This window comes from Capricornis sumatraensis, chromosome 3, assembly GCF_032405125.1.
Source record: "Capricornis sumatraensis isolate serow.1 chromosome 3, serow.2, whole genome shotgun sequence".
Taxonomy (NCBI): Eukaryota; Metazoa; Chordata; class Mammalia; order Artiodactyla; family Bovidae; genus Capricornis; species Capricornis sumatraensis.
In genome coordinates this window covers 9,128,798-9,153,610 of record NC_091071.1, presented here as the reverse complement: position 1 = coordinate 9,153,610, position 24,813 = coordinate 9,128,798, and the positions used below count along the sequence as shown (strand labels likewise).

Genomic DNA, 24,813 nt, shown 5'->3' with positions numbered 1-24,813 from the left:
AGAGGTGTCATGGGGACACCCTGCTCCTGTCTGCAGTCCCTAGGGGGCTTAGTCCCACACCCCAGACACTGCTGCTCCAAGTCTTAATCTTCCCAAAGATTAATGGCCCCCAGGAGGAGGGACCCAGAGAAGTGCTCCCCTACCCCTGCCCAACTCACCACTCCCAGCATTTCCCTTTGTGACCCTGACTCCTCACACTTGAGGACTGTTCTCCCCATGTACAGATAAGGACACTGAGGCCTTGCCCAGAGCTGCAGGCGAGCTGGGGGGCCAACAAAAGGCACTCCCAGTGGCAGGGCTAGGACAATGTGAACAACAAAGTAAATAGCAATTGTATTGGGTCCAAGAAGTGAAGTGAAAGTCGCTCAGTTGTGTCCAACTCTTTGCGACCCCATGGACTATATGGTCCGTGGAATTCTCCAGGCCAGAATACTGAAGTGGGTAGCCTTTCCCTTCTCCAGGGAATCTTCCCAACCCAGGGATTGAACCCAGGTCTCACACACTGCAGGCGGATTCTGTACCAGCTGAGCCACAAGCAAAGCCCAAGGATACTGGAGTGGGTAGCCTATCCCTTCTCCAGCAGATCTCCCTGACCCAGGAATCAAACTGGGGTCTCCTGCATTGCAGATGGATTCTTTACCAACTGAGCTATTAGGGAAGCCCTATGAGTCCATAGCAAAATAAATAAATAGATAAATGGGAGAGGAGAAACAACTCTTTCTTAAGGAAGAATTCTAGTCAACAAGTGGAGACAGAATAAATGGAGAACTAGAAAACCGCTACTAGAATAACCGCTACTAGCAGTAATTACAGCAGGCAAGCTCTGCACACAGATGCAAAAATCAGGGGTGAGGGAATTCCCTGGAGGCTCAGTGGTTCCAACTCCGAGCTTTCACTGCCGAGGGTGCAAGTTTGATCCCTGGTCAGGGAGCTAAAATGCCACAAGCTGTGCAGCATGGCCAAAAAATAAAAAGAAAAGAATCAGAGGTGAAACTTTAAGAAGAAAGGGGGGCATCTGCATAATCTCAAAGCATTTCCTCCAAAACAGTTATGAATTATAAATGGACAAAAGAATAAGTTGATGGTGGAGAATCTTAGCACACATTTCCTTAACCAAGTGATCCAAGCTAACCCTCACTGGTAATAAGACAGATGAAATCAGGTACCCCTGATATGGTGCCCCGACAGGGTACAACACCTTGGGGCTCCATCTAATTCTGAGAAAACACCAAAGTGGGGGACATTGGGCGAGATAACTGTTGAGTGTTCTTCAAATGTGTCAAGGTCGTGAAAGACCAGGAAAGTCTGAGAAACTACAGACTGGATGATGAATCCATGCCCAGTGGGATCCTAGTTGGAATTCCGGAACAGAACAGGGATATTTAGAAGAAAAACCAGTGAAATTCAAATAAAGTCTGTACTTGAGTTCACAGTACCCTACCAATGTCAGTGTTCTACTTGGATCACAGTCCTGTGATCCAGCAAGAAGTTAACAGGAGAGGAAGCTGGTGAAGGGCGTGTGGGAACTCTACCTACAATTCTGCACAGCTGACATTATATTAACACTTCAAAGTTAGGAAAGTCGACCCAGGGGTGGTGTGGAGACACCCTCTGTCTGGAGTGGCAGGCTCCCACCCACTCCCACCGTACCCGAGACCTGGCCCTGGGGAAGCACTCTTGCTGCCTCTAAACTAGACTGTCCAGGGGCCCAGCAAGCCAGGGGTGGGGGCTCCCAGAGGCAGATGGAGAAGGAGAAACTTTTCTGCTTGGATGGGAGAGTACAGGAAATCACTGGGTGTAGCCTTTAACCTAAGGGCTTCTGTGGACTCACTTAGCCTCCACAGTGCACAAAACTGGTTTTATGGTCTCCATTTTACAGATGAAAACACTGAGGCTCATGGAAGTGAAGCAACGCGCCTGGCCCGCAGTCAGAGGGTGGTGGGCTGGGCTGAACCCCAAGGGCGTCCAAGGCTTGGTCTCTTCCAGGGTGATGCGGTCAGAGATCATTCCCCCTTCCCCGTGCCCCCGCCCTCCACCAGCTGAAGGGTTCCAGGCTCTCTCTTGGGCTTTGACTTTGTAGCCACCTCTCTGAAGCTGCCCACCCCCCACAGCTGCAGCCCTGGGGCTTCCTACCCACCTGCCCAGGCTCTAAGCACCCTGTGAGAAGGGCTCTGTGTGGCAGACTGTCGTCACCGCTTCACACCTGGTGGAGGGCCCCGTCACCCTGCTTCAGGTGCCCTCCTTCCATCCTCCACCTTCTGGATGCCAAGCCCTGGGCAGACAAGGACTCAGGAAGCTCCTTTCGTGAGATTCAAGCCCTTGTTCACCCAGCCTCAGGTCCCATGCACTCTCTGGTACAGTAAAGGGCCAGAGACACCAGGCCCCTCTCCCTCCCCGTGACAGTCCTTGTCTGTCCCCACTTCCTTCCTCCCTGCCACCCCTCACATCCTTTCTTCATAGCAGTTACCGTGGGGTTCCAATGGCTGCTGGCCTGGGACCCATGAGTGGGTGGAGAGCTCACTCTTCTTTGACCATGAGCCCCCAGCGTTTCCACCAAAGGATAAACTAGTCCCTGAAATGCTTTACCCTGGGGAGGGTGACCCATTCAGTGTAATGGGGACAGGGGACAGGGCCAACCCAGTGCCTTGGGTAAAATGGGGAAAAAACACATAGGTCACAGTGGTGTTTGGTCTCAGAGGAAAGAATCTTTCTGCAGAAGCTCTCTGAATTTCAAAATACTGGGATGATGAGTTCTGGAAAAATAGAGACCATTTCTATTAGAGGCAGCGGAAGCCTAAGAATTGGGTGCTGTTTAAATTCAGCCCCAGGACTTCCCTGGTGGTCCAGCGGTTAGGACTCTGAGCCTCCACTGCAAGGAGCTGGGGTCGGCTCCTTGGTCAGGGATCCCAGGGACATGCAAAGAAACTGAGCAGGTTTAAGAATTGGACGGTCTGGGGAATTCTCTGGTTGTCCAGTGTTTGACTCTGTGCTTTCACTGCCGAGGGCCTGAGTTCGATCCCTAGTAGGGGAACTAAGGTCCCACAAGGTGTGAAGCATGGTCAGAGCAAAGAAAACCAAAAAGAAAAAAGAATTGGACGGTCTGGTTTTGAATTTCCGTCACCAAACACCTCATGGTGCTGCACAGCAAAACAAACAAACAAAAAAACAACAAAGAAACAAAAACAAAACCCAAAGACAACAAAACTCACTCCCAATCTGTCTTTGGTGAACACTGTGTCGACTGCGCGGCTTTAGTCCCCACCTGGCCTCCCCGTCTCCAGCCTGGCTGTGCTCCCAGGGAATGACCTACACAGCCTCCAATAGGCTACTTTGCCTTGGGTTCAGCCAATGGGAGTGGCCGGCAGGGGTTCAGCCAATGGGAGGGGTCGGCAGAAGGCAGGGGCGGGAGTTGAGGGAGAGGCAGCTGCCGTCTTCGGACTTCCATGATAGCTGTTGGTAAAGAATCCACCTGCGATGCAGAAGACCCTGGTTCGATTCCTGGGTCGGGATGATCCCCTGGAGAAGGGATAGGCTACCCACCCCAATATTCTTGGGCTTCGCTCGTGGCTCAACTGGTAAAGAATCCGCCCGCAGTGTGGGAGACCTGGGTTTGATCCCTGGATTGGGAAGATCCCCTGGAGAAGAGAAAGGTTACCCACTCCAGTGTCCTGGCCTGCAGAGTTCCATGGGGGGGTCACAAAGAGTCGGACACGACTTTCACTTTCTTTTTTTCTCCTTCCCTACCGGGCCGCACTGTCCGCTGGAGTTCTGTCTGCAGTTGAGTCCCTCGTGGGTCCCCGTCCACACCTGAGCACACAGGCCCTCCTTTTAAACTCTCATTCCCCCACTGCACAGTCTCACTGCTTCCTCCAGGACTCCGCTAACGCAGTGCCCAACAAAGTGCGCAGAGCTGGACACATTCAGCTGTTAACCTCGAGAGCCTTGTTTGGTCTCTATGGAGAGGGGTGGGGGGTGGGGGGGACCCTCAATTGCCAGCCTGCAAAATGAGTATAAAGCTGGCAAAACAGTGACTACGTGATCTAAAGACATCTACTGCAGGAGGCAGCATTAGCTATCTTAAGCGTTCTCCCTGAACTCATCCAATTTGTTAGCTGATCCATCACTATTCTGTACAGGAGAGACTTCGATTTTTCCTTGTGGGCCCACTTACATCTCCAACCGATTCAAATCCAAACCCTCATGCCTCTCTGGCAGCCTTGCCCGGCTTCCACTGCTGCCCCCTTTCTCTGGTTCTCTGCCACTTTTGTTGAGCTCCCTTTTCTCAGACAAGGCAGCTCAGTTCCACACTTGTTCCACACCAGGCCCCCTGAGGTCTTTATCAGCCATTCACATTTGAGTAAGAATTAGCTATCAGTCCACCAGGAGAACAGGATCAAGTCAGACTCCTGGCACCTGGGTGTTCATGAGCTAGGAGACATTGGGGGGAGGCCAGGAGGCCCACAGAGAGAGAAGCAGAAACTGCAGGGGTCCTGGACCTCAGTCACAAGCTTTATTGTCTCAAGCACGGACTCGCCACACTTCAACAATTCCACTTTGGGGAAGGGAAGGGGAGGGTGCAGGAGGGCTTGAGGAGGGGCACGGCTGAGCACACACTGGGCAGGCGCAGATGTTCATGGGGAAAGCGCTGGCCACCTGCCAGCTCATCCCCGGGGGCTCAGCTCCTAGCAGAGTGGGCTTTTGGCTGTTAGTAGACTAATCAGTGCCTCCAGTGGGCAGGGCAGCTGCCTGATTTTGCTGGAAAGAGTAGTATTTGACTCTGGGTTAAGCCACTACAGCATTGCTTCTAGACTGTTGTTAATGAAACCGCATGCAAGAGCTACCGAAAGCCAACGGGGAGCGAGGAGGGGCCGAGAGGACTAACTGGCTGCCCCCGGGGTGGGCTGCTTTGGGGCAAGGACGTGAAGACCACCCACCTGTACCTGGGAGCACTCAGGGGTGACCTGGGCACCACCTGCATACCTGTCCTGGTGCAACTGGGGAACACCATGCTGGCCCATCGGGCATCCCCTCTACCCCTAAGGGGAGAGGCCCGTAAGCTGGGGGAGGGGGGGCAGGCCTCCATGGAGACGCTGCAGTGCAAGGCAACCATCTGTAGGTCTCCCGGCTCTAGAGGTGGGGCTTCGGGCAGACGCTGGCTTTCCCATCACAAACGAGGCTGGAGTAACTTGGCAGGCTTGAGGGGAGGTGGGAGATTTTTCTTCCCCAATCAATCCTTGGCTACAGGAGACAGGACTTAAAATGCCCAGGCAGACGCCTCGTACCACTGAAAGGGGGCTGTTGGGCTGTGTGTTCAGTTGCATATGCATGGCCACGCCTCCCTGAAGGCTCACCCACGTGTACCTGGCTGATTCCATGCGCGACGAGGCTGCAGGCACGTTTGTAGTGTGTGCAACTGCAGCCCTGCCAGGCCTGGGGCTCCATCCTGGAGCCCGAGGGTGAGCATCCATGTGGTCCGAGCATGGCTGACTGCAAAGGTCCCACCCACATGGCATGTGTGCATGCGTGACCCCTCTGAGTGTGCCTGTGCCAAGGTCAGAAGGTGTATACGTCGGGGTCTGCACCAGTAGGAGGCCGGTTCCAGAACATCGAGTCAACCCGGGGACAGCATATGACCTACCAGTCAAAGGGCTGGTTTGGGGCCTCCCTGTGACCTTCCTGCCCCAGCTCCAAGCCAGGTCTCTGGGGATGGGTGGGAGAAGGAAAGGGGCTTCCAGACTTTCCTCATACTGTGGCTCCTGGCCTTGGGGACCACCCTCCAGACAGCAGCAGCTTGGAGCTGCGTGTGCGCTGGGGTCGGAACGAACGGCCTACCTCCCAGCACTTTGAACCTGGGGCCCTTGCTGGGCAGACGGGCTGAGGGGAATTTGTACCACTGTTTGCAAGAGGCTCAGTGTGTGGGGACAAGCCCTGGGGACTGCCTTAGTCTGGAAGAGGCTGCAGAAAAGGGGGTCTCCTCTTGCCTCCAAATGACCGGATTTCTCTCCTTGGTGCCTGAAGGGGAAGCTGGGGCCCTCCTCTGGCCCCTTCCTGGGACAATGGCTCTCGGGGGTCTGAGAGGGACCCCCAGGAGAAGGAAGGGAAGAAAGGGAGTGGGGACATGCCCAGGGGCCGAGACGGTCCTCAGGGCAGCGCCTCCTGGGGAGAGGGGCCTGTTTGGATCACCCCGGCCTTCCCGGGCCAACTCCAGAAACTGCCGAGTGTCCAGGGCGTCCAGGCTGCAGGTCCTGGGGGGCCAGGCCAGGGCTGTACCGCTCTCCGTCGAAGGTCGTGCTTGAGGAAGCCTTCTGGTCTGGCAAGGGGTCGGGGTGGGGGATTGTCCATGGCCGTGGGTACATCATTGTTACAAACACTGTTCTCGTCTTCAAAGCGACAGTCCTGCCCCCTGAGTGGAGGGGGCGCTGCCGGGGCAGGCTGGAGGGGCTCTGGTCCGGACTGGGCTGCTCCACGGTGTCCCTTAGGGTCAGTGCTTGTCCTGCAGAGAGCAAGGGCTTGGTCAGCAAGGGTCTCAGGAGGCTCAGGGGCAAGGGGCAGAGGGGGTGGGGCGGGGCTGGGGGAGGAGAGCTGGCTGGTGCCAGGTGGTGGGAAGAACAGCATGTGCAAAGGCCCTGAGCAGGAGCACTCTGTGCTGAGTGTTTGGGGCACAGCGAGACAGCAAGCGGGGTGGGAACAGTTTATGGGAAGTTGAAGGGAAGAGGCAAGAGTGGCAGGATTTACAAAGAGCTCCGAGGGCCTGTGTGGAGGCTGGATCCGAGGAAAGGAAAACTTGTGCTGAGACTCCAAGCCTCAGTTTTCACATCTGTAAACTGGGATGAACCCCGTGTGCCTCACAGGACAAAGCCACACAAAGGTCTGGACATCAACTCCCAAGGGGCCCAGTACGGGTGGCTCCTCTGCAGACACAACCCTGACAGGTCCTGCTATAGTTTCCTGCTTCCACCCTGCTCTCAAGTCTGGTGCGGGCTCCCCACCTCCCCACATCCACCTCTCTCTGCTTCTCCCCCCAAGGCCAGGCCCTCGGCAGATGCTGCGGCCAGGGTTCTCTGGTCTCCACGTGAGTGCCTGCAGCCATGGCTTCATCGGCTGAGTTGGAAGGACAAGCCTTTCTTCCAGCCCAAGGTTGCACTGGCACAAGGTCACACAAGGAGCCAGGGACAGAGCCTAATTGGGCTGGCACCTGGGCCCCAGGTGGGCTCTCTAACACTGCAGGCGAATGACAGGAGCTAACTGTGGGGTGTGGGCCACCAGACACCCCCTTAATACAGAACCCAGCAAAACACATTCCCAGCAAGGGAGTCAGGCCCATGAAAATCCTGGGAAACCAATTTTCCGCCCACAATTTTATAAAACACAGACTTTACAGAGACTGCTTAAGAAAGAGAGAAGATGCTACTTTTAAAATATTCCGTTGAAAAAAAACAGGAGGTGAAATTGAATACTAGAGCTTGCTTTGTTGTTGTTCAGCCGCCAAGTTGCATCCGACTCTTGTGACCCCGTGGACTGCAGCGCAACAGGCTTCCGTGTCCTTCACCATCTCCCGGAATTTGCTCAAACTCATATCCATTGAGTTGGAGCACGCTATCTACTCCATTACATAATTTAGGGACTTTCCTAGCAGTCCAGTGGTTAGGATTCCACCCTTCCACTGCAGGGGGCCAGGTTAGATCCCTGGTTGGAGAACCAAGATCCCACAAGAAGTGTGGTATGGCCAAAAAATTAAAATGAAATAATTTACGTGCTACTTTGCAACCATCACAATAAAGACAGCTCAGGCAAGATTCCCAGATCGATGATGAATCCAGGGGGCATTTGAGTCACGAACTGAGAATTCACAAGGTCTTCTAGGGTCTCCACTGAATATACATTCAGAAAGAACCAGTAACCATACAGTAGGAGTCAGACAACACCTTGACCAGGTGATTAAGATTCACACCTGGAATGAAGGGCAGATGGACATCACGTGCCCCAGTCATGATGCCTGGAGAAGAACATGACCTTGACCGAGTATTTCAGCCTGAATTGCAGAACCCGGCTCTAATCACCCCAAAGGACAGTCAAACCTCAAAGGAGGAATCTTCTATTAAACAAAGAGGGAGGGATTGTGTTTCAAAAATGCCAATGTCATCAAAATCCAAGCGAAATGGAGGAAATGTTCCAGAGGCAAGGAGGCTAAAGAAGACGTAACAAGTAAACGAAACGAGCCTCATTAACCTTAGGTTGGATCGTGGACTGGGGCAGGGAGAGAGCCGTGAAGACACGCCAGGGTCAACTGAAGAAAACAGGTAGGGAGTATGATCGGCTCTATTAACAAATCTCACAACAGCATGACATTTGCTGAGACTGATAACTGTACTGTGTTTATGTAAAATCACACCCTGTTTCTCGGGGAATGCAGACTGAATATGCAATTACTCAAATGGTTCAGAAAAATACTGTATGCATATAACACACATCTACACACAGGGAACAAAACGTAAAGCAGATGGGGCAAAATCTTAACCACGTGCTATGGGGGAAAGGAGAGCTGATGCTCTAGGTGCTGTTTACTTTCAGTTTCTATCTGTGTATAGGTATTTATGGGCTTCCCTGCTGGCTCAGCGGTAAAGAATCCGCCGGTAAGGCAGGAGATGCAGGTTCGATTCCTGGGTCAGGAAGATCCCCTGGAGGAGGGCATGGCAACCCACTCCAGTATTCTTGCCTGGAGAATCCCCATGGACAGAGGAGCCTGGCGGGCTGCAGCCCATGGGGTCGCAAAGAGTCAGACACGACTGAGCAAGTAACACTGTCACTTGCATAGTTATTTATTTATCTGGCTGCACCAGGTCTTAGTTGCAGCACGAGGGATCTTAAGCCTTCATTGTAGCCTGTGGGGTTTTCTAACTGTGGCTTGTGGGATCTAGTTCCCCAACCAGGGATCGAACCGGGGCCCCCTGCACTAGGAGCTTGGAGTCTTTGCCACTGGACCACCAGGAAAGTCCTTCTAGGTGTTTTTTTTTAATTCTTGTAACTTTTTTGTCTATTAAAAATTATTTCTAAATAATTATTAAAATTATCTAAATTATAATTTTAAATGATTTCTAAAAGAATGTATAAGGACTTCTCTTTTGCCTTCCAATGCAGGAGGTAACAGGTTCGATTCCTGGTCAGGAAGCTAAGGTTCCACATGGTTCAGGGCCAAAAAACCAAAACATAAAACAGAAGCAATATTGTAACAAATTCAATAAAGACTTTACAAATGGTCCACATTAAAAAAAGAATCTTAAAAATACAGTTGTAAAAAAAAGCATGTATATATGTCAACTATATGTATTAGTCTCTCAGTCATGTCTGACTCTTTGCGCCCCATGGACTGTAGCCCGCCAGGCTCCTCTGTCCACGGAATTCTCCAGGCAAGAAAACTGGAGTGGGTTGCTATTTCCTTCTCCAGGGGATCTTCCCGACTGGGGATCGAACTTGGGTCTCCTGCGTTGGCAGGCAGATTCTTTACTGTCTGAGCCACCAGGAATAAAAATTTTTGTTTTTTAAATTAACATGTACATAGATTTACAGACATATATACACACACATAACAATCTTCGTTATTTACAGGAGTTTTGTTCTATAGAATCAGACTGTCATGGAACCAGCAAAAACCGAACCATTGCTCTCAGTGGAAATACAGGTTCCTGCAAATCTCTGATCTGACGCTCATCAATCGATCAACAGGTAACCATGTTTCATGCGTGCTTCTGTTTAAAACATTTCACGGAATACGTGTTGTTGACTCATTAATAATGAACTCAAGGCCGGCAGCACTATAACTCATGCCTGAGTGGAGCTTCTCTAAAGTATTTTCTGGAAGGCACTTGCAGCCTTCCTGCACTTAGGAACACTAGACGGCTCTTCTAGAACACAAGATGACGCTTGGGAGCCATTTTAAATAGTGGAAGTCACCAAGAAAAAAAGCATGAAAATGTGAGAAACGTGTCACTAAATAGACCGTGCAAAGGACACTTGTTGGCAGAATGTTTGTACAAGCACGCTGCTTTGTACAAGCTCATCTGGGAACATGCCATGTCTCAGGCGATCACACTTTTCTCTACTCTGCATGTGTCCATGAATGACCACAAAAGTGCTGTCAGTGTGGAGTGTGGGGTTACAGATACATGTTACCAAGCAGGTGAGTTTGCAAACGGCATAGCTCGGACTGGCTGTACACGTGGACATGCATACACACACGCACACACGCATGCTTAGCAAAGTAATGTCAGCTTTGCTCATCTCTGGGTAGAAGAGCTACTGGTGAGGGTTTTTTTCTGGCTATGCTGCACAGCTTGTGGGATTTTCGTTCCCTGACAAGAGATCAAACCTGTACCCCTTGGAGTGGACGTGCAGCCCTAACCACTGGACCACCAGGGGATGTCCAGTGTTTTCTTTCTTATGTATTTTTGAGTTTTTTCCCCTAAGTTTCCCCATATTATTTTACAATAAAAGGTTTTTGGAAAGGGGAACAAGGTTAAAAAAGCAGGATGGGAACTGAATCAAGTTTGGCTCTGTGACACCCCCCCACCCCCAACCCTGGCTCCCCGCCATGAGTAGCCCAAAGGCTCTTGCAAAATATGTCTTTGTACTTTTGCTGCCTATTCAAAGTTTCCTCTCCAGAGAAGTCAGCCTGTACGCGAGGGCTGTGGGAGTGACAGAGCAAATCCCCCCGGGGACAGGGTGCCCTTACCTCTTGTTTGTGGGCCTTGTCTTGCTGGTGGATGCCATTTGCAGAACCGGAATTGCCAACGGCCTGTTAAGAGTCAAGGGCGGGAGGCTGAGCGAGGTGCCCCAGCCACCATTTCCCGGTTCGTCCACTAGATGGTGCGGTCTTCCCAACAGGACCATCGCAGGCTCTGAATTCTGAGTGTGCGTTTGTGAGGGCTAAGTCACTTTAGTTGTGTCTGACTCTGTGCGATCCCATGGACCATAGCCCGCCAGGCTCCTCTGTCCATGGGATTTCCCAGGCAAGAATACTGAAGTGGGTTGCCATGCCCTCCTCTAGGGGCTATTCCCTACCCAGGCATCGAACCTGTGTCTCTGGGTCTCCTGCATTGCAGCTGGGTTCTTTACCACCAGCCCCACGTGGGAAGCCTGGCACTCTGAGCAGACCCCATCAAAATGGGGAAATCTAAGCTCTCGGGGCAAGGCTGCATCTCCGCCCTTTGTCTGAGCTCCTCAGGATAAAGCCATGGACCCTTCGGGCTGGTACTTCTAGGGTTGCTCTCCCCCCAGACCCGGGGCGGGGGCCCCAGCTCACCTGGGACTTGTCCGGGCAGCTCCTCATGGCCTCCACGAGCCTCTCCACCTGCTGAGCCTGGTCCAGCGCGTCCCTCAGCACGTCCTCCGTGCTTATCAGCTGGTGCTGCAGACGCAGGAGCTCCGGTGCCGAGGATGAGGACGGGTCGATGAGGGAGTATCGCCTCTGATCCGATAGGGACTTCTCTTTGTCCTGGAAGCAGCAGGAGAGAGGACGAGCGTGTGTGTGTGTGTGTGCGTGCGTGTGTAGACAGGAAGACTGTGTGTGTCTGTGCGTGCATGCATAAGTGTGTGTGTGCGTGTACGTGCTGCGGGAGGGTGACTTCTTCTCTGGCAGGAAACTCATCTGTCCCACGTCATTTCTGGGTCAGGCCTGGGCATCACCAGGATGCCCCTCAAGCCTCCTTCCCTCACCTGAAGGTCCCTACAGAAGCATCTTTCCTGTTCCCTGCCCTGGATTCCCAGGTTCTATCAAATGCTCCATGTTTTCCAAGTCTCCAAACCTAGGACCCCTCCCTCTCCTCTTTCCTTCCGGTATCCCCCCAACTCCCTCCACACTGTCTTACATGGGTCCTTCCTCTTCAGCCCTAGACCACCCACAGCCTCATCCCCTGAACCCCTCCTCAGAACCTCCCGCCACCCTCCTCAATAGGACATTCCTTCCCTTCCCTTCCAAACGCTCTGCAGCTTTCCCCGCCCACCACGGTACCGGAGGTGGGCAGACCACAAACCCTCCCTGCACTGCCCTCCTTGGGCGGGTGCTTCTAGGTCCTTCTGCTCTGCTCTGATCCTCTACCCAAGCCTCCCGCTCCATCCGAACCTCCCTCACTTCAGGAGGTTTCTAACCACCAAGCCCATCCCTAGTTCGCTGTGGTGCTGGGGATGGTACAGGGGGACAGGGGAGAGGCTGGTCACGTGTAAACTTGACCAGCTTGTGGTTCATGGAGAAGCGTGGCTCCGCCCCCTCCATGCAGCTCTGGGAAAGTCTTGGAATCAGAACTCCCAAGGCCCCACCAGCCCCGGGGCATTGGTTTCCAAGTTATACCCAGGCTCACAGCACCATGAGGACCACAGAGGGGTCTGTAACCACTCTCTGCTGGGCAGACTTGCCAGGACTGAAAGGCTGCAGGGCAGCTGGGCCCGGTGGTCCCCATGCCCACAATCTCAGTGTGGACAGAATAATGGACATCCCCCTCCCTTAACCCTGCAGGTCTAAGACTGCTCCTGTGGCAGCAGGCGGGTCCTGGGCTCTCCTCCTGCCTGTGAGGCCCCTCTTCTCCCGTCTCCTCCACTGTGGCTGAACTGTGGCTGGGTGGGTGGGCAGTGAGGGGCTTTGGAGCAGCTTCCCCTGACAACAAGCCTGTCCTCCTGGACCTAACCTGTCCACATCCTGGAGTTGACCAGGCCTAGGAACCGGCCACAGGCTAGTCTTGAATGCTGACCAGTGGGTGATGGAGTGGGATGATTCTGTCCTGCGCTATGAGCCTACCCCACCTGCACTTCTGGGGACTCTGCTCAGTCAGGCCTCTGTTCCCCTCTCGTCCCTGAGATGGATGCATGAATCGCCACTGCAGGACCCTGAACAAGGAGCTGGCTTCTTGTTGATTACTTCCCTGGATGGGGAGCTCACCACCTGGCGGCAGGCCCCCCTCCCCCCACCTCTGGACTGGTCAGATTCTTAGGGAATCTTCTTTTGTATCACATCACCCAGACAGCCACACAACCAGCCATGATGTCTCCAAAAGGGGCCTCCCGTGGCCCTTCCACCAGCCACACTGCTGACCCTGCCGGTGGTTCTAGGGGATTTTGAACCCTCACTGTGACTTGGCAGTCCCTGGGGTGGCTCCAGGAGGTCACCAGTCTCCAAGGCCTGAACAGCAGGTTGCCCCAGCCTCTCCCTGGTGTCCCCTATCCCCAGGCCGCCCCCTTCCCCACGCACCAGCCCAGTCAGCTTTTCCCGCAGGCCTCGGATGTCATCCTTGAGTTTCTGCTCCTTGATCCGCCACTCAGCCTTGTGGACCTCCCGGCTCAGGTCCCTCTCAGGCCCCGGGGAGTGGCGATTGGCCTCCAGCAGCAATACCCGCAGTTCGTTCAGACTCCTATAGGGGGCGGGGGTGTACAGAACAGCAGTCAGTTTGGGTCCCTCAGCTCTCACGCTCCACAATTAGCCAGGTGCCTGAGACTGGCCATCCCGAGGGGGCTACTGGCTACCAAGACACGGCATCTGTGCTGGGAGGGTCCACAGAGGAAGCAGGAGGCTTGAAACCATCGGACCACAGCTGGAACCCGACCGTCAAGAAGACTCAGCCTTAGAATTTTTTTGAAGTTTTTATTTTTTTAAAGAGAATATAATATTTGTTTAATTAAAAATAGTACAGAAGTAGAAATATAATGTTGTATACACAAAACTTATATAATGTTATAAATAAATGTAACTTCCACAACATACTTTTTATTTACTTATTTTAAAAAATATTTATATTTTTATTTGGCTGCATCAGGTCTTAGCTGTGGCCCACAGGCTTAGTGGTTGCAGCACACAGGATTAGCTGCTGTGTGGTTTATGGGATCTTAGTTCCCCGACTAGGGATTAAACCTGTGTCCCCTGCACTGCAAGGCAGATTCTTAACCACTAGACCACCAGGTAAATCCCAATAAAATACATTTTTAAGATAATAATAAATTAACTTAAATAAAAAATAAAGCATTTTTCCAAGAGAGCTCATGGGGCAAGACATTTTAAATACCTGATATCAAATAAGTTTTATTTCCTACGTCAACTCTTGATTAACTGGCAGTAGCTGCCTGGAATACTGTGGTGAGACTGATTCTGAGGTCACATCTGGACTTTGCAGAAAAAGAGTGCAGTGATCAGTTAGCAATGTCTCCCATGGGCAGAGGCTGGGAGAAAAGGACAAACCCCTTTTAAGTTCTTCCCCTTGCCAGAATCTACTTTAGAGGAGGGGGAAACTCCCTCTCTAGGTGGCCATGGGTAGTTAAAAGAATAAAGTAAAAGTTTGCTGGCACTGATCCTTTCTCTTTCTTCCTGCTCTGAATGATGGCACATGATGGCTGGAGCTTCAGCAGCCACCCTGCAACCATGAGGAAGACTCTAACAGAACCCAAGAGAGCAAAGGTGTTGGCATTGGTACCTTGAGCCACTGAACCAAATGCCAGCTGTAGCTACCTCCAGATTTCTTGTTATGTGAGGAAAATAAATCTCTACTCGTTTAATCTGCCAATACATTTCTAGCTATCTCCCACTTCCAACCTAAGTACCAAAGAAGCAAGGAGTGGCTCATGGTAGCCTACATCAACCAAGAAGGGCTTCAGGGAAGAGGAAGTGGGAATCCTCAATAATTTTTAAGAGTTTCTAGGGTTCCCCAAGACTAAGATATTTGGGAATCACTAATCTTTCCTATGAGCTCTGCTTGGAGAACTGTGTTAAGAAGGATTCTGAGGCTTCGCTGGAGCTTAGCAGCAGACAGTATGGTGATCTCTGGTGATGCCAGTCACCTGTCTACGCCTCCAAAAAAGACTGGGTACTATTAACTGGGTGGAGTGAGGGTCACGCTGGTCTAATCACCGCCCACGGCTGACTCACCGCTCCTTCCGGAGCAGCTCCTGGCTGATGAGGACCAGCTGGCCCGAGGCATCATGGGTCTTCCGGGACACGGCCTCCAGCTCCGCCTCCAAGCGCCGCTTCTCTTTCTGGAGGGTGTCCACCTTCTTCTCGCCGGACCTGCACTTGCTCTCCAGTGCTGAGGCCAGCCAGCAGGGCAAGAAGGGAGAGGGTTGGGATCGCCACAGGAACCTGTTCCACCCAGGGGCCAAGGCCCGGGCAGGCAGCAGGCTTTCCCGGGGAGAGGCGGGTGTTAACAGGGACACACTCCACTGAACGGACCTCCCTCATCCTGCAGGGCCAGGCAGCGAGGGGCCGAGAAGAGCTACTTAGGAAAAGCAGCCACGGCCCCCACACAGCGGCCAGACCCTCTGGTGTCAGGAAAGCAGTCCAGCCATCGAGAGACAGGGGCGTTTACAATGTTACCTGGACAAGGGAAATCTACTTCACCTTGGCCCTGGAGGACCCTGAGGTCAACTGACCTTTGCGGGACCCATTAAGCCATGTGAATGTGATGGGGAGTGGAGAGAAGGGGAGGGTGAGAACCGTTTCCCAGGATGGGGGCCGGCTCCCGGGCACCACCACTGGCATTCTGGTGGACAAGAAGCACGGCCAGTTTGTCACCACGTCACAGATTCCTGGTCCCCTACCACTCCCCCCGCCCCACCAGGCTACCTTCTGGCTTCATCCCCATTTCCCTTGGGCCTTGGCTTTTGCTGCAGCCAAAGTCCTTCCCCTTCCAATTCTGAAATCCTGGTATTTCTTCCAGGGGCTGGTGCCCAAATACTATACCAAAAGGCAGAGAGATTGAAACCCAGGAGTCTTCAAGCCCAGAAAGAGAGACGTTGTGATGCAATTGCAGAACACAGGGAACAGAGGCCTGGCTTTGGGGAGAGAAGGTGGCTGGGGTCCCCCATTTGTTTTTTTGTGTCTGTGCCATTCAGCCTATGGGATCTTAGTTCCCCCACCATGGATCAAACTACTGATGCCTGCATTGGAAGCGCAGAGTCCTAACCACCGAACCACCAGGGAAATCCCTGGGGCCCCCACTTATATTACAGATGAAGCGTGGGCGACCGCTCCCCCCTCACTGCTGCCCAGGTGGAAGTCCAGTGCAGGCCACCTGGGCCAGGCTGACTTCTCGAGGCAGAGTGGGGAAGGGTACCCTGACCAGCGTCCTCTCCCCATCCCCCGCTGGACTGGCACGTGGCCCAGTGAAAGCCCCCTCATCTGCCCGTAAGGAGGGAGACTTACCACTTACTTGGGCCCTGAGCATCTCGGTCTGAGATGTTAAGGCTGTCACCTCTTTGTCCCTCTTGTTCAGCTTGTCCTGCAGGCCTGGGGAGAAGGGAGAGATGAGGGGCCATCAGTACCCCAGAGCCAACACTGCAATCTGGTGGATGAGGGGGGGTGGCCCTCCCATCCAAACCCTAAAATGACATCACATTTGGCCTCCAGAGTCTAAGTTCTTTCTCAAGACAGCCGACCTTCTGGGTGAAGTGAAAGTCGCTCAGTCGTGTCTGACTCTTTGCGACCCCATGGACTATACAGTCCATGGAATTCTCCAGGCCAGAATACTGGAGTGCATAGCCTTTCCCTTCTCCAGGGGATCTTCCCAACCCCAGGATCTAATCCAGGTCTCCTACATTGCAGGCAGATTCTTTACCAGCTGAGCCACAAGGGAAGCCTGGGTAACCCACCCTGAAGAAGAGGTGCCAGAGTTGTATGGTCTTGAGCAACTTAACTCTCAGACTCTCAACTTCCTCAAGTGAAAAATGGGGCTAATAAAGGTGCTCACATCACCTGGCCACATGCATTCACTACTGGATAGCCCAGGACAGTCATGAAAAAGATGCAAGGAAAGTTCTGCAAATGTATTAATTTTATGTATGTTAATTCATAAATTCAATGTGATGCCAGTAAAAATGCCAGCCAGACTGTAATTTTTGTGGAACTAGATAAGCTAATTCTAAAATCAATTGAAAAAAATTTTTTAAATAAGTAAATAAAAATTTTAAAAAAGGAAAAATATTTAAATAAAAATAAACAAAGTCATTTGGAAAAATAAGCAAGATCAGCCAAGAGAATCTGTCCAAAAAAAAATAAATAAAAGCTTCTTCAAATAATTAAATACACAATTACCACGGGTATGTGTGCTCAGTTGCTGAGTCATGTTTGACTCTTTGTGACCCCATGGACAGTATCCCAGCAGGTTCCTCTGTCCATGCAATTTTCCAGGCAAGAATACTGGAGCGGGTTGCCATTCCCTTCTCCAGGGGATCTTCCCGATCTAAGGATTGAACCTGAGTCTCCTGCATTAGCAGGCGGATTCTTTACCTCTGCACGACCAGGGAAGCCTGCAATTACTATATAATTTAACAATTCCCCTCCCGAGTATACACCCTCAAAGAGTTGAAAACAGGAACTCAAGAAGTATCCCCACATGCACACTTACAGCAGCACTATTCACAACGGCTGAAAGGTGGAAGCAACCCAACTGTCCATTGACAGGTGAATGGATAACAAAATTGGGCGTATGCATACGATGGCCTATTGGTCCCACATGGGAATGAAGCACTGACCCATGCTATAATGTGGATGAACCTTGAATATATTATGCAAAGTGAAATAAGCCAGACATAAAAGGCCACATGTTATATGATGCTATCTATATGAAACATCCAGAAGAGGCAAATCCATAGAGACAGAAAGCAGATTAGCAGTTGTCAGCAGCTGCAATGAGGGGAAAATAAGGGAATGACTGATAATGCATATGGGGCTTGCTCGTGGAGTGATGAAAAAGTTTTGGAACTAGACAGAAGAGATGATTGCACAACACTCTGAATATATCAAAGCCCCTGAATGGTTTGTTTTAAAATGGTTGATTTTACTTAAATTATATCTCAATTAAAAAAGGTGGGAGGGGGGACTTCCCTAGTTGTCCAGTGGCCAAGACTCCATGCTCCTAAGGCAGGACACCTGGGTTCGACGCCTGGTCAGGGAATTAGATCCCATATGCTGCAACTAAGACCCAGCAAAGCCAAATAAATTAAAAAAGAATGGCCGAGAGAATTTTGAAAAAAAAAAAAAAAAAAACCAGAGCGGAAGACCAGCCTTGCCAGTAACTGAAATATTAATGAAGCTTCAAAATACTGTAAAAGTGGTGCATGAACAGACAGATGGGTCACTGGGAAGGAATAAAAAATCTAGAGTCAATTACCTGATGGAATTTAAAGACGGTGAGTTTGGTTCATGCAAATCAGTGGAGACAGGGAGATGAGGTTTTCAAAAATGGTGCTGGGGTAAGTGGGCACTCTTGGGGAAAAAAACAAACATGGATCCTTACCTCACACCTGGAGTAAGAATTCTACATGAATCAGAGATTTACACAGAAAAAGAATAAACCCAAGATCCCAAAAACAAAGATTGATTTTTAAAAATGTGCATGGCAAGGGACTTCCCTGGGGGTCCAATGGTTAAGACTTTGCTTTCCAATGCAGGGTGCGTGGGTTCGATGCCTGGTTGGGGAGCTATATTGTAAAACTTTTTAAATGGTCCACATCAAAAAAATATCTTGAAAAAAAGAAAAATAACAACACCAAACACACAATCAAGTTCTCAATAAACAGCCTTCGCCCTCCTCCTGTTGGGGGTGAGTGGTTGGTGCATGTGGCAGGCAGCTCTTGCATGTGTGTGCTAAGTCACTTCAGCCGTGTCCAACTCTTTGCGATTCTATGACTGTAGCCGCCAGGCTCCTCTGTCTATGGGATTGTCCAGGTAAGAATACAGGAGTGGGTTGCCATCCCCTCCTCCTGTGGATCTTCCCGACCCGGGGATTGAACCCATGTCTCTTACGTCTCCTGCATTGGATGGTGGATTCTTTACCACTAGTGCCACCCGGGAAGCCCAGGCAGCTGTCACCAAACACCAGATGACGCAAAACAAAGTCGAACGAGCTTGGAGGCAAAACCCACCAGCGTTTCCCCAAAGCCCCACATCCCGCCCGGCTCAGTGGCCACTCACCCTCCACAGTCTCCTTCATCCTGATCTTCTCCCCTGAAATGTCGTTGGACTCAATCATCTGAAAGGAGAGCCCGGTAAGGGGGATGCTTGCCTCCCCATCTCAGCCCCCAGCCCCAGCCAGCCCACGTCTCTCCAGTTCAAGGAGACTTTCGTGGACTTGCTGTAGCAGGGGGCACAGGTGTTCTAAGTCTCCTTCCCCGACAAGAGGACCCCCCTCTCTGCTCCCAGGGGCCCCCAAGGCTGCTTACATAGCATCCATGTGATCACTGCCTGTCCTTTCCTGTTTGCAAATGTCTAATATAAACAGCTGTCTCCTTCCTGGGAGACAAAGATTGGTCCTGGGACTCTGTTTCCACCATCATCCAGAGGCAAGACTCCCAGCCTCGGTTTCCCATCCATAAAATAAGACTCGACTGCCACGGGGCAGCGCATGCAGAGCATGCTCAGAGATAGTTCCCAGAGGGACTTCAAGAAATGCTACTTTCTTTCTCTGTGTGCGTGCATGCGTGCTAAGTCATTTCAGTCATGTCTGACTCTGCGCGACCCTATGGACTGTAGCCCGCCAGGCTCCTCCCTCCATGGGATTCTCCAGGCAAGAATACTGGAGTCGGCTGCTATGCCCTCCTCCAGGGGATCTAACACTTCCTTTAAAAAACAAACCCAGAAGCAAAAAATCAACTAAGAAAAAAAAAACTGTGGCAAACATCAACAGGCTCCTCCCTGCTTCTTGGCAGAATTTTCTGGCTTCCTGCACAAGCGAAACTGGCCGTCCCCTGAGCCTGCAGTTTGCCAGACCCTAGCACTGCTATCAGGGCAGCGCAGAGTTGAGCAGGCAGTCACCTCCATCCACCTGCCCCTCATACCTCTGCTCATACATCCCTAGCCCTGCTTCAGCCAGTCTATTGTGATTAACAAAGCCACCTAGGTCTTTATTTATACACATTGCAGGGAAAATGAGGCATACATTAAACTTTTTAAAAAAATTCCCGTACTTACACATGAGAACAAAAATCAAGTTGTCCTTGAACTTAAACCTTTGAATTTCGGAGGGCATGTGGGTCCAGACCAAGGTCCCACATGTGCAGAAATCAGTGGGCGTTTCTAAGGTCACCACCCACTCCCTGGGGTGCAGGCTGTGACAGAGAGGCAGCAGGCCATCCTGTGGAACCACAGCAACCGCCAACCTCCCTGCTAAGGGAGTCCAGGCCCTAGGGCCCCAGGCCTGACCCTCCTGCCCTGAGCAGCCAACCAGGCCATGTGCATACAGCTAACCTGGGGCTCTTCTTCTCCTCTCTGCCCAGCATCCTGGGAGGGCATTTGCTAACACGGGCCCCCGCCTGGGAGAAGGGGGCAGATGGCCGGTGCAGTGGGGCCTCAAGGCATGACACAGGCAGGGCTCCTTTTACAAAAAAGGCGCCCCCAGTATGGAGAACTTCTGAACATTGGTTGCTCAAACACTGAATTCTGGATTAAATGTACAAGGGGAACCAGAAGCTCAAGAACCACTGGGGCTGATAAAAAGGCAACCATCTTGGGATTTCCCTGGTGGTCCAGTGGTTAGGACTCCAAGCGTCTACTGCAGGGGCCTGGAGTTCAATCTCTGGTTGGGTACCTAAGATCCTACAAGCCTCGAGGTGGGGGCAGAGAGTGGGGGGAGGCAACGATTTTGCTGCACATTGTCCCTTCATATAAGACTCTGTCATTCCGGGTACTTCTCTGGCCCTTAGGCAGTGGGGTTCAACAGGAACTCTGCCACTGATGGGCAAGAAACTCCGGGAAAGCTACTCTGCCTTGGAATCTGGGTTTGCTCATCTATGAAATGGAGCCAGTATGGACCCCAAGGGAGTCCAGGTGAGATGGGGCATCCTAGGGCCTGCACCCACGTGTGGTGCCCAGAACCGCTCACGAGGTCCTTCCTGGCCGGCGGGAACACCCGTCCATGTCACCTGGGGTCCCAGCCTCTCCAGCGTGCTCAGCTGGGACCTCTAGATTTGCAGCAAAGCTGATACGGGGGGCAGCAGTCTCCCCAGGGTCACACCCCTCTGGCCTTGCAGAGCCCACTCCCGGGACCACTCCCCTACTCCACCACTCCACTTGGGAAAGTGGCTGGCAGACTGTTGTTCCGTCTCATTGGGACTGGCAAATAAGGGGCCACCCTCAGGTCCCCTAGGTTGGCACTCCTGTCAGAAATGGGACTCCCTTACCTCTGCCCAGTGGTGGGCAGGGTTTGCCTTCCACATCTCTGCCAGCCCAGTGCTGGAGCTCCCAGTACCAACACCCTGAGGAGGCCTGGGAGCCTGCACGGTGGGACGCGCCTGCCAGCTGGGGAGAAGGCTGCTGCCCAGGGACGCTCCTCTCCAGGCTGGCCTGTGGGGACCCAACCAGGTCTGCTCAGACTGCTTGGGGGCCCCACGGTCACTCAGGCCTGCTGCCCTTCTGAGAGAGGGGCCAGGGGCTCCTCCTCTGAGCCAGGTGCCCTGCGATCTCAGACAGGTATGCTCCAGGTGGGACGGGCAACGGGGACGCTTCCTGGGCTGCAAATAAAAGGTCAGTAGATGCCTGAACCCTCCCCCAGCCAGGCCCTTGAGCCCGGGGCCGCTTGCCGCCCCATGGGCAGGAGGGGCGGCGGCCACCTACATGGGTGTGCTGGGCCGAACACAGGGACTCGACGGCCTGGAGTCTGTTTTCGGCGACCAGAAGCTTCTCCCGCAGCCTCTCAGCCTCCTGCTTGCTCTGGGCTTCAGAGCGCTGCAGCAGCTCATAGTCCAGCGTCTTCTTCTCGGCCAGGGAGATCTGCTCCTTGAGGAACTCGATGGCCTGTGCCTGGCCCTGGTACTCCACGTCCAGCTTCTCCAGCTCGCGCACGCGCAGCTCCGCGTCACGGCATTGGTCCTGGGCCTCCTGCAGCTCCAGCCGGTGCTGGCTGGCCTGCACCTCCAGCTGGGCACACCAGTGCTGCTGCACGGCGGCCAGCTCCTCCTGGGCCTCCTGCAGTTTCTGCCGCAGGCCCTCCTTCTCCTTCACGTGCACGGCTGTCTCGATGTCGTGCTTGGCCCTCAGGTTGCCCAGCTCCAGCTGGTGCTCCATCTTGATGCCCTCCATCACGGCCTTCAGCTCCCCGATCTCCTTCTGCTGGGCGCCAGGGCCCGAGTTCAGGGTGGCCTTGAGATCCTCCAAGGACTTCTGGTGGTCCGAGGCCAGCGAGTCCAGCTTGGACTTCCAGTTGTCCATGAGGCCCATGTTCTCGCTGGTGGCCTGCTGGACCTTGGCCTTCAGGTCCACCACCTCCTGCGCGTACTTCTCGTTGGCCGCCCGCAGCTTGTCCACCTCCGCCTGGTAGGCCCTCAGCGCCTTCTCGTACTTGTCCCTCAGCAGGCCGCTCTCCCGCTGGCGCTCCTTGCTGGCCGACAGCAGCCGCTCCCGCAGCCGCAGGGTCTCGGCGGCCTCGGGGTGGTCGGCGGGCGGCGGGCCGGAGTGCAGCAGGCACTGCTGCAGCTCCTCGATCTCCTCGCGACGCAGGCTGAGTTCCTCTTCCAGCTGCAGCACCCGTGACTTCTCGGCCACCGTGGTCAGCTACCGGGAGAGAGGGAGACCGGGGTCAGCGGGCCGCCAGGTGAGGGGGCAGGGGGCGCGCAGGAGGACGTGACAGGGGAAGGTCACGGGAAGGACACCCCATCCCATCTGAGCACCGCCTCTTGCCTTGGGCCCCAGTGATTCGGGGACTCAATGGTCCCCACTGCCCTAGCCGGCTTGTGACAAATCCGCGGTTAAAAGAAACCATCTGGGGACTTCCCTGGTGGGTCCAGAGGTTAAGACTCCACGCCCCAGTGCTGGAGGTGCGGGTTCAGTCCCTGATGGGGGAGGTAAGATCCGGTGTGCTGCAGCCAAAAATAAATAAATAAAGCAGCCAAGGAAGAAACTGGTTGGATGGCATCCTCGACTCACTGGACGTGAGTCTCAGGGAAGCCTGGCGTGCTGCAGTCCACGGGGTCGCAAAGAGGCAGACACGACTGAGCGACTGAATAACAACAAAGAGGGAAAAAAAAAGGAAACCATCTATTTGAGGTTATGGTTTTCTTCAAGTTTAAGTTATTTTTAAAGGGTGGACATGACAGAGGGGATTTTGCACTATCCCGCTCTAGAAAAGTCTCAGCTAGAATGAGTGGACTCACAGAGAGGCTGTTTGGAGGGGGTGGCCAAAGAAGCGTTTGCCATTTTAATGCCTAACGCAGAAAAAAATAAATAAAAAAGGCCCAGACCCACTTTCTGATGGAAAACTCTGAGATCAGAGGCTCCACCTGCCCAAATCCCACTTTGACCAAGTCGGTGGTCAGGGATTCGAAAATAATATATTTGAGAGTTTTAAATCTTTTATAAGCTTAAGGAATTTGCTCCTGAAGGTGACCTCTAGTTCAATAAACATGTTTTTGCTTTTTTAAGTTGGGTTGAACCCTTCCTAGAGGGAGATGCCTCAGTGTAGAGGGCTTCAGCCTGTCAACTGTTTCTGCAAGCAGCCGCTGCGTATACACGTGTGTACTGCACACGCAGTCACCTGGCAACAGCCAGCATGCGGACAGGAACTGTGTGCACCTTCGGACACCCACAGGCACAGGCATACTCACTCGTGTGCAGAGGCCAACCCGCAGAAACCGGTGGTCACCCGCCCCACACCCGCACGCTGTGTACAGTGGTTTGCGTCAATCACTGCCGGCTGTCTGTTTAACTCTATCACCAGGGGCCCTGCAGCTGGGCTGGCCAGCTGTTTCGAGGTGGACCTGCATAGGAGGCTGGCCCCCGGCATGCCTGGTGGGCAGGGAGGGGCCAGCAGGGTCTACAGACTGGATTCAGACCGTGCCCTGGGACTCCGGGGCGACTTCACTCCCACACAGAGCTTTCCCTGACGTAGGACCCTGGGGCTGATGGAGAATCATACACCCTGGGGACCCCCCACTCCCCCAAAGTCCCACCACTCCGTCGGCCCCAGGTTTTTCAGGCTGGCCCTTCGTGCCACCCTATTGAAGACCTCGGATCCCCAGTCCCCCTACCTCTGCCTTCCCCAGCCTGGGGAGAAGGGAGGGGTGGACAGGTCGTCCACACAAGGGGCGGAATGTTCCCAAGAGCCCCCAATTGCTGAACATGACAGAGCATTGTCTGGGCAAGGCATGGGTGAGGGGGTGGGAGAGGCTCTCACAGGACCTTCCCCAGGCAATAGGACCAGGAGCTGGGGCGCAAAGTCCCGGAGGACCAAGACCTCCCCCTCCTCCAACCAGCATCAGACGGCGGAGGAGCACAGAAGCACGTTCCTAAACCGGCACTGCCCTCCTAGAAGGGATGCAAAAGGGAAAAACAAAAACCCAACAAAACTGGGAGGAGAGCAGCCAGAGAGAGAGAGAAAATAATAAAACGGGGACGCTGACAGGGGTGCTGGCGGGCCGAGGCGCTGGCGGCAGCGGCGGTTACCCGGTTGTCGGCTAGTTCTCGGAGCAGCCGCTCGGCCTGCGCTTTCTCCAGTAGCAGGTTTTGCTCCAGCTCCCCGATGCGCGCGTGCTCCAGCTGCGTCTGGGTCTGTCCACCCGGGGCGGGTGGCGAGGTGGGGACAGGAGAGAGGAGCGCAGGCGAGAGGAAGCCGGAGGAAGAGAGAAAAAAGAGAGAGAGAAGCAGGTCATCTTCTGTGCGCAAGACAGGAGAGCAGGTGGAAGGAAGAGAGGAGGTCTGGGGAGATGCCCGCCCCTCGCTGCCGATCTGTTTAAGGGTGGAGGACAGGCTGCAGCAACCTTGCCCAGCCACTGGATGGGGTGACTACGGGCACCCGGGTCCCTTCTGTCACCCCCACGTGGCCCTTCCTCTCGCAGCTCCTGGGGAAGAGCCCC

At 53.3% G+C, this 24,813-nt stretch overlaps 1 protein-coding gene across 1 annotated transcript in view; it reads right to left on the bottom strand.

Annotated features, from left to right (window-relative positions):
• Nucleotides 1–4,648: 4,648 nt before the first annotated feature.
• Nucleotides 4,649–24,813, bottom strand: part of CLIP2 (CAP-Gly domain containing linker protein 2) — a 53,372-nt gene continuing 33,207 nt past the window's right edge. Inside the window, exons 8-16 of the mRNA XM_068968200.1 lie at nt 24,404–24,508; nt 21,581–22,516; nt 18,944–19,001; nt 16,175–16,258; nt 14,903–15,059; nt 13,238–13,397; nt 11,300–11,491; nt 10,730–10,792; nt 4,649–6,493 (exon numbers count right to left, since the gene is read on the bottom strand). Of these exons, the coding sequence (XP_068824301.1) occupies nt 6,482–6,493; nt 10,730–10,792; nt 11,300–11,491; nt 13,238–13,397; nt 14,903–15,059; nt 16,175–16,258; nt 18,944–19,001; nt 21,581–22,516; nt 24,404–24,508 (1,767 nt within the window). The 3' untranslated portion in view covers nt 4,649–6,481. The remainder of the gene's footprint in view (nt 6,494–10,729; nt 10,793–11,299; nt 11,492–13,237; nt 13,398–14,902; nt 15,060–16,174; nt 16,259–18,943; nt 19,002–21,580; nt 22,517–24,403; nt 24,509–24,813) is intronic.